This window comes from Triticum urartu, chromosome 6 (assembly GCF_003073215.2).
Source record: "Triticum urartu cultivar G1812 chromosome 6, Tu2.1, whole genome shotgun sequence".
In the NCBI taxonomy this organism is placed as follows: Eukaryota; Viridiplantae; Streptophyta; class Magnoliopsida; order Poales; family Poaceae; genus Triticum; species Triticum urartu.
Window position 1 is genome coordinate 43,098,236 of NC_053027.1, and position 9,183 is coordinate 43,107,418.

A 9,183-nucleotide genomic window follows, 5' to 3' on the forward strand; every position below is an offset into this window, starting at 1 on the left:
CTTCCGCACGACGGATTATCGGACGTCCGTTCATCAAATCTCAGTTATTTAGCTCCTCCTTGGATCCAGCCTTGGATGCGAGCAGTTCCCATCTTGATAATCTGGGCCACGACGGGTTTCGAGAGCACGTGGAGAAGAAAAAAGAGGAACTGCTGAAGATGGATGCATGTACAAGCTAGAGTTTGCCATCATCCGAACATGGAGGAGTTGCTCCTGGTCCTCCAACCCAAGACATAACAACCACCACAACAACAACGCAGGCCTACAGATCAAGAATTTTTTAGTGCATAGATCAAGTCCCTCATTTCCGTGATTGTGAAAGTGCTTCCCGTCCATGGGTAGCAGAAGAGGAGCGGACGGCGGCGACGACAATCCACGCTCGCACCCCTGAGGAAGGAGAGGAGTAGCGGCAGCGATCCGCTCTCGTGCCCAAGGCACAGCAGAGGAGGTGTGACGGGCAGCGGCCACAATCCACACTCACGTCCGGACAACACAAGAAGAGCGACACTGTATCGCAAGGCTAGAGAGAAAATTATGGGATAGTAATCCCCGCTAATTCTGGACGATGGGAGTGCGCGAGGTGATCTGCCGGTAGAACATTTAATCTGGGGTATTAGTTTGTGTGGCAGATATCGTCGGATGTGATTTAATTAGATTGATCAGATGTCCCTAGTAATCATGTGTTTATTTCTTGGTGTGATTACAGGTAATTCATATTTGCTCTTTTAATAGTGTGTAGATTTAGATAGTGTAGATTGGGAAGATGTGATACACACATTCGTGCAAGAAAAATAACATACGAAAGGATACCTCAGTGTAACTTTGGGCCGATTCATTCCTAAAAAAAAAAAAATCTCGCACAGCCCGCACGACGGCACGAGCCGCCGCCGCCACTGACACCCCCAACCCCGCTTGCCGGCGATGGCGCCACTGGAGGACGACGACCTGCTCCGCGAGATCCTCGTCCGCCTGCCCCCGCAGCCCTCCTCCCTGCCCCGCGCCTCCGCCGTCTGCAAGCGCTGGCGCCTCCTCCTCTCCGACCCAGGATTCTCCCGCCGCTTCCGCATCCACCACCGCCGCAGCCCTCCCCTCCTCGGTTTCTTCCGCAGAAATGACGCCCTACCCTTCGTACCCACTCTCGACGCCCCGGATTGTGTTTCCCCCGGTCGTTTCTCCTTGCAGCGCGGCAACGGCGACCAGTTCATGTCGCTCGGATGCCGCCATGGCCTGGTACTCGTCTTCAACAAACCCAAGAATCAGATCCTGGTGTGGGACCCCGTCACCGGCGACCAGCACCGCCTTGTCGTGCCTCCGGGGGTTGCGGCACATGCAGAGAAGACAACGATCAACGGGGCGGTGCTTCGTGCTGGTGCCGCCGGAGACGACGATGCCCAGCACTTCCAGGTGGTGTTGGCAGTGGCAGACAACGACGACGAGCAACACAGGCAAGCACCTGCCTGCGTTTACTCGTCAGAGACTGGCGCATGGGGTGATCTTGTCTCAACACAGCTTCCATCTGACGTTCTAATGAGTGATGCTGCCATCTTGGTTTCTACTGACAGGCCTGCTGTGCTGGTTGGGGATTCCCTTTACTGGAAGCTTGCTGGGAATATTGATGGAATTCTCAAGTTTGATTTGGAGAAGCAAAGCCTGGCTGTGATACGGGTGCCATTGCATATCCTTGAAGAGGGCCAGTACATGTTCTTGATTATGCGGGCAGAGGGTGGTGGCCTTGGTTTACTCATCCAGACAGACTGCAGCATCCAATTGTGGAAGATGAAGACTGATTGTGACGGTGTCGCTTCATGGGGGCTTGGAAGAACCATTGAACTGGACAAGCTACTTTCTCTGAATTCTGAGGAGACTGACATGTTGATACCAGGGCTCGAGGAGGAAAATAATGTGGTATTCATGTGGGCAGATCACATTGTCTTTACGGTCCATCTTGAGTCAATGAAGTTCAAGAAGCTTTCTGGAACCTACCCCCTTTCTCATTATCATCCATTCAGAAGTGTCTACGCGGCAGGTAAAGCATGTCTTCAGATATTCATTGTAACAAAACCAAGTTAATTTTTGATAATTGGTTCATGGCATGTATGGTTCATGGCATTTTTAACAAAACCAGTAGAAGCACTTAGTCTCAGGCTTAGGACCATACTTGGGCTTCTTCACTTGAGCAGCAACTTGCTTGCCGTTCTTCTTGAAGTTCCCCTTCTTCCCTTTGCCCTTTTCTTGAAACTAGTGGTCTTGTCTACCATCAACACTTGATATTTTTCTTTATTTCTACCTTCGTTGATTTCAGCATTACGAAGAACTTGGGAATCATTTCCGTTATCCCTTGCATATCATAGTTCATCACGAAGTTCTATTAACTTGGTGATGGTGACTAGAGAATTCTGTCAATCACTATCTTATCTGGAAGATTAACTCCCACTTGATTCAAGCGATTGTAGTACCCAGACAATTTGAGCACATGCTCACTGCTTGAGCTATTCTCCTCCATCTTTTAGCAATAGAACTTGTTGGAGACTTCATATCTCTCAACTCGGGTATTTGCTTGAAATATTTAACTTCAACTCCTAGAACATCTCATATGGTCGATGACGTTCAAAACGTCTTTGAAGTCCCGATTCTAAGCCGTTAAGCATGGTGCACTAAACTATCAAGTAGTCATCATATTGAGCTAGCCAAACGTTCATAACGTCTGCATCTGCTCCTTCAATAGGTCTGTCACCTAGCGGTGCATCAAAGATATAATTCTTCTGTGCAGCAATGAGGATAAACCTCAGATCACGGATCCAATCCGCATCATTGTTACTAACATCTTTCAACTTAGTTTTCTCTAGGAACATATCAAAAATAAAATAGGGGAGCTAAACACGAGCTATTGATCTACAACATAGATATGCTAATACTACCAGGACTAAGTTCATGATAAATTTAAGTTCAATTAATCATATTACTTAAGAACTCCCACTTAGATAGACATCCCTCTAATCCTCTAAGTGATCACGTGATCCATATCAACTAAACCATGTCCGATCATCACGTGAGATGGAGTAGTTTCAATGGTGAACATCACTATGTTGATCATATCTACTATATGATTCACGCTCGACCTTTCAGTCTCAGTGTTCCGAGGCCATATCTGTTATATGCTAGGCTCGTCAAGTTTAACCTGAGTATTCCGCGTGTGCAACTGTTTTGCACCCGTTGTGTTTAAACGTAGAGCCTATCACACCCGATCATCACGTGGTGTCTCAGCACGAAGAACTTTCGCAACGGTGCATACTCAGGGAGAACACTTATACTTTGATAATTGAGTGAGGGATCATCTTATAATGCTACCATCAATCAAAGCAAGATAAGATGCATAAAAGATAAACATCACATGCAACCAATATAAGTGATATGATACGGCCATCATCATCTTGTGCTTGTGATCTCCATCTCCGAAGCACCTTCATGCTCACCATCGTCACCGGCGCGACACCTTGATCTCCATCGTAGCATCGTTGTCGTCTCGCCAATCTTATGCTTCCACGACTATCGCTACCACTTAGTGATAAAGTAAAGCATTACAGGGCGATTGCATTGCATACAATAAAGCGACAACCATATGGCTCCTGCCAGTTGCCGATAACTTGGTTACAAAACATGATCATCTCATATAATAAAATTTAGCATCATGTCTTGACCATATCACATCACAACATGCCCTACAAAAACAAGTTAGACGTCCTCTACTTTGTTGTTGCAAATTTTACGTGGCTGCTACGGGTTTAGCAAGAACCGTTCTTACCTACGCATCAAAACCACAACGATAGTTTGTCAAGTTGGTGCTATTTTAACCTTCTCAAGGACCGGGCGTAGCCACACTCGGTTCAACTAAAGTTGGAGAAACTGACACCCGCCAGCCACCTTTTTGCAAAGCACATCGGTAGAATCAGTCTCGCGTAACCGTACGCGTAATGTCGGTCCGTGCCGCTTCATCCAACAATACCGCTGAACCAAAGTGTGACATACTGGTAAGCAGTATGACTTATATCGCCCACAACTCACGTGTGTTGTACTCGTGCATATTATATCAATGCATAAAACCAGGCTCTGATGCCACTATTCGGGAACGTAGTAACTTCAAAAATTTCCCTACGCACACGCAGGATCATGGTGATGCATAGCAACGAGAGGGGAGAGTGTTGTCTACGTACCCTCGTAGACCGTTCGCGGAAGCGTTATATCAATGCGGTTGATGTAGTCGTACATCTTCACGATCCGACCGATCCAAGTACCGAACGCACGGCACCTCCGAGTTCCGCACACTCAGCTCGGTGACGTCCTCGCCTTCTCGATCCAGCAAGAGGGGCGAAGTAGTAAATGAGTTCCGGCAGCACGACGGCGTGGTGATGGTGTTGGTGAAGAACAATCTTCGCAGGGCTTTGCCTAAGCATTACGAAAACTATGAAGGAGGATAAACTAGAGGGGACGGGCTTGCCGGCACACGGCTTGGTGTTTCTTGATGTGTCATTGGTGCTAGCCCTGCCCCTCTATTTATATGTTGAGCCCTGGGGTCGAAACTTGGAGCAAAAGCCTCCTCAAAGTCGGTTTTGCCCGAAAGGCATGGGTCCCACTCGCACTCCAGGACCAAACGCCATGGGCCTCGCCGTCTGGCCCAGGGCCAGACGCCAGGGTCTCCGGCGTTTGGCTCCCTGGCCTCCGCAAAACTCCTTTTGCACCGACTTATAGCCCCATGGGCCTGACCCCTTGGCCAAACCATATCATCCAATATATGAATCTTTACCTCCGGACCATTCCGGAGCTCCTCATCATGTCTGTGATCTCATCCGGGACTCTGAACAACATTCGGTCACCAACATACATAACTCATATAGTACTATATTGTCAACGAACGTTAAGCGTGCGGACCCTACGGGTTCGAGAACTATGTAGACATGACCGAGACACCTCTCTGGTCAATAACCAATAGCGGGACCTGGATGCCCATATTGGCTCCTACATATTCTACGAAGATCTTTATCGGCCAGACCGCATAAGAACATACGTTGTTCCCTTTGTCATCGGTATGTTACTTGCCCGAGATTCGATCGTCGGTATCTCAATACCTAGTTCAATCTCGTTACCGGCAAGTCTCTTTACTCGTTCCGTAATACATCATCCCGCAACTAACTCATTAGTTGCAATGCTTGCAAGGCTTATAGTGATGTGCATTACTGAGTGGGCCCAGAGATACCTCTCCGACAATTGGAGTGACAAATCCTAATCTCGAAATACGCCAACCCAACAAGTACCTTCGGAGACACCTGTAGAGCACATTTAAAATCACCCAGTTACGTTGTGACGTTTGGTGGCACACAAAGTGTTCCTCCGGTAAACGGGAGTTGCATAATCTCATAGTCATAGGAACATGTATAAGTGATGAAGAAAGCAATAGCAACAAACTAAACGATCAAGTGCTAAGCTAACGGAATGGGTCAAGTCAATCACATCATTCTCCTAATGATGTGATCCCGTTAATCAAATGACAACTCATGTCTATCGTTAGGAAACATAACCATCTTTGATCAACGAGCTAGTCAAGTAGAGGCATACTAGTGACACTCTGTTTGTCTATGTATTCACACATATATTATGTTTCCGGTTAATACAATTCTAGCATGAATAATAAACATTTATCATGATATAAGGAAATAAATAATAACTTTATTATTGCCTCTAGGGCATATTTCCTTCATGGGGGCGATGCGGATCTGGGATCATCGCTTGGCGCTGCCGATGCGAGCGGGAAGCATGCTGCTCCTGCTCGGCAAGAGCGTCGTGGGGGAGGGGATCGCGTTCACCGTGCTCCTGGGAGGAACCCTACGCCACCGCGTGCCCGTGATCCTGCTGCGGAAACTGGTAATATCAATCCTTCTCGTGAGCCTTGTTAGATTTGCAACTTGTTGGGTCATGTTACTGCTAGATGTCCTCAAGCTATCCGCGTTAGATGTAAGAAGAAGGGGCATCTTGCCATTGTTTGCTTTGAATTTCTTCCCCGGGAATATGTGCCCGCGATGTGTGATTTTCAAGCCAAGGGGCAAGGATTTCATTACATCCCTGATTTCAGTGTAGATAGACAGGATAGAGAGAATATTTTCAACATTGTTGTCACTATTGTAGAGGGCTCTGCTCCTACTAAGGATATGAGCATGAGCTTAGTGTTTATGTGGGGCAAGGGTGGCATTGTTCTGCTAGGTTTTTTGCTCCTCAAAAATTTGTGATGAGGATGCCTAATCCTAGGGAAGTAGATCGGGCTCTGTTTGTGGAAAATGTGAGGCTGAAACAATGCAATTTCAGTGTTAGGTTTTCCCCCTTGTCTGAAGACATTAATTCTAATGGATTATTGGAGGTCGCATGGGTTAGGATTGGGAGAATCCCTTCTAATTAACAAAAGATGTGATAAGACTGTTCCATATGTTGGGGGCCTGGTGGGGATCACTTTGGAGGTGGATATGTCTACCATAAATCGTCCCTCTTCAGTCAGAGCCAAGATTGGCTATAGGCTGGTGGATAAACTCCCCAGCTCAGCTGAGGGGGTGCTGGGGGGTTGTTTTTACAGATTTACTTATGAGGTTGAGGAGATTTTGGTCAAAACCCTGTTGTGGAGGATGTTAATGCTCATATCTCCAATAATGAACCTGCTAAACATGACCCAACTCCAAGAGAAAACGAATGATCCAAAAGACGGTGATAGTCGTTCTGATTCCCCTGATCATGGCAAAAGTGGTACTTCTCGTGGTGGCAAAACCTGTCGTTCGCTGCCAGTTGAGAATGAGATATCTGCCTCCTCTGAATGTGAGGTGGACGGATCTCTGCTCATCGAAACTTTGGCTAGAGAGAAGGGTGTGTATGATCTGGAGGATGCACATGGTGCCTCGAGCTGGCTGGCGACAGTCGGCCCAACTGTGATCCCGGAAAATGTGATACCTGGGTCTGATTCTCACAAAGTGCAGGCAAAAAACAATTCTGTGGTTAATCGCAGTCTATCATATGTTGCGGCTGTTACTAATATTACTCAGGTTGTGGAGGTTGATGGTGAGGTGGACCCGAAGATGAAGATATCTACTGATTATGTGGTTCAACTCCCTTCACCTGACCGTAATGAGGAGATCATACTCACTCCACCACCTGCCCCAGAAGGCGTACACAGATTCAGCAAGCGTAACGCTCGAGGCATGTAGGAAAATGTGGAAGCTAGAGCTGTGAGGATGTCCAATGAGAAATATGTGGCAGGTAACAAACCAAACCTGAACAAAAATTCTTTCGCATTTCTTTCTGATAATGATTTAATGATAAGGGCTTTTAAACTGGGGGTCTGTATCCCGGACAATGACTTTACTTACATTGATGTGCTTCGTGAGTTGGAAAAAGTCAGAGGGAACCTAGAAGAAAAGAATAGTATAGAGGACAATAGGCAGGGCGATGATGATGACATTATTGTCACTAATGGGCTGAGGAAGAAAGCTCTTGTCAACCTTGAATGGTTAGAACAAGATGAAACTATAAATGAACAATGCTCTGCTGGTAGATCCAATAAGAAAAAGCAACGCAGATCTGCGGTTAAGCTCTCTAGGCCTGTGACTAGTAGCCAAAAGAAGAAGAACTCCATAGGGGATGAATTCTGTAACCCTACATTGCCTCCTGGTAGGGTTACTAGGGCTCAGCATCATAAAAAACGTTCTAAATGAAAGGTGTCATATGGAATTCCAGGGGGGTAGGCAAGAAGGGAATGGCCACTTGCCTCTCTGATATGATCAGTGACCATTATGTGGATTTTCTGGGTCTGCAAGAGACCATGAAAAGAAACTTCACTCCTGGATGTTTGAGGAAAATTGATCCCTTTAATATCTTTAGTTGGAACTGGATTCCCTCTGTTGGGAAGGCCGGGGTATCTTATGTGGTATTAGAAATGATAACCTGGATATTGTCTCCTGTGATAAGGGCAAATATATCTTACAGCTAGTGCTGTATGATAAGAAAAAGAAAATCAATTGGGGTTTGTTAATAGTCTATGGGTCTGCTCATGAGGAATTTAAGGAAGAATTCGTTAGTGAGCTTGCTACAATGTGTGGCTGTATGCAAGTCCCGTATATTGTGGGTGGGGACTTTAATATTCTTAGACACTCTGGGGAGAAAAACAAAAAGATGTCTAGTCACAAATCATCTAATATTTTCAACTCCAATATAAATACCCTGGCGCTTAGAGAAATTCATATTAGCGGGCAAGTACACCTGGACTAATAATCAAACTCATCCCACTTTGGAGAAACTTGATCGCATCCTGATGTCTGAATCCTGGGAGGATTTGTTTCCTTTGGTTTCTGTGAGGAAGCTGGTTCAGGAAATCTCAGATCACAACCCCCTGTTGCTGTCCATGGGTGAGGAGGGGCGTGAGGCTCCAAAACCAAGAGAGTTTCGGTTCGACCTAGCTTGGGTGAAAGATGATACATTCCTGCCGTTGGTCTAGAAAATTTGGTCACACAAGGTTTTTTCTTCCAATCCCATCGATGTTTTAAACATCAAGCTCAAGAGGTTTAAGTCGTATTTTAAAGGGTGGGGCTCGGATAGATTTGGCCATGATAAGAAAAGGAAGGAAGATCTTCGGATGGAGCTGGAAAGGTTGGAAGAATTAGAAGAAGAAGCCCCTCTTTCCCCTGAGCTATACAGTAGAAAGATCGATGTCTGTTTTGAACTTCATGAGCTGCTTGTGAGTGAGGAAATTTTTTGGTTACAACAATCACACGAGTGATGGTTGCTCAAAGGGGATTTGAATACTGATTACTTCCATCATATAGTTAATGGGCGTGAATGGAAAAACACGATACACTCCCTTAAGGTTGGTGACATGGAGATAGACGGCACCGATAAATTGATTGCACACGCCACTGAGTTCTATAAAGAACTGTTCGGCCCAGCGCCTGGAAACTAGTTTCACCTGGATCCTGACACACTAGTAGAAAAAGGGGCTTTGGTCCAGGCCAGGTAACCCCATTAGTCCCGGTTCAGGCCGGGGAACCCCGTTAAACATTTTCAAAATCCTCAAAAACCTAATAGAAAAAAAGTTACGGGGCTTTAAGATCTAGAGTGAAAAAAATCGAAAAAAATTCAAACAGTGGGCAAACTGTG

The 9,183-nt window shown here is 46.1% G+C and overlaps 1 protein-coding gene across 1 annotated transcript; it reads left to right on the forward strand.

The window, feature by feature from the left end:
* Positions 1-862: 862 nt before the first annotated feature.
* Positions 863-7,238, forward strand: LOC125516519. Its single transcript, XM_048681940.1, has 3 exons — positions 863-2,026; positions 5,738-5,916; positions 6,381-7,238. The coding sequence occupies exons 1-3, from the start codon at positions 922-924 to the stop codon at positions 7,236-7,238; spliced, it is 2,142 nt and encodes a 713-aa protein (XP_048537897.1). The 5' UTR covers positions 863-921.
* The last annotated feature ends 1,945 nt before the right edge of the window (positions 7,239-9,183 follow it).

Excerpts from the sequence above, each read along its gene's own strand:
- LOC125516519 (XM_048681940.1), top strand. The coding sequence starts at position 922 with ATGGCGCCACTGGAGGACGACGACCTGCTCCGCGAGATCCTCGTCCGC. Across the intron at positions 2,027-5,737 it reads CAGAAGTGTCTACGCGGCAG|GGCATATTTCCTTCATGGGG; the intron begins GTAAAGCATGTC and ends TATTGCCTCTAG. Across the intron at positions 5,917-6,380 it reads TGATCCTGCTGCGGAAACTG|ACATTAATTCTAATGGATTA; the intron begins GTAATATCAATC and ends CCTTGTCTGAAG.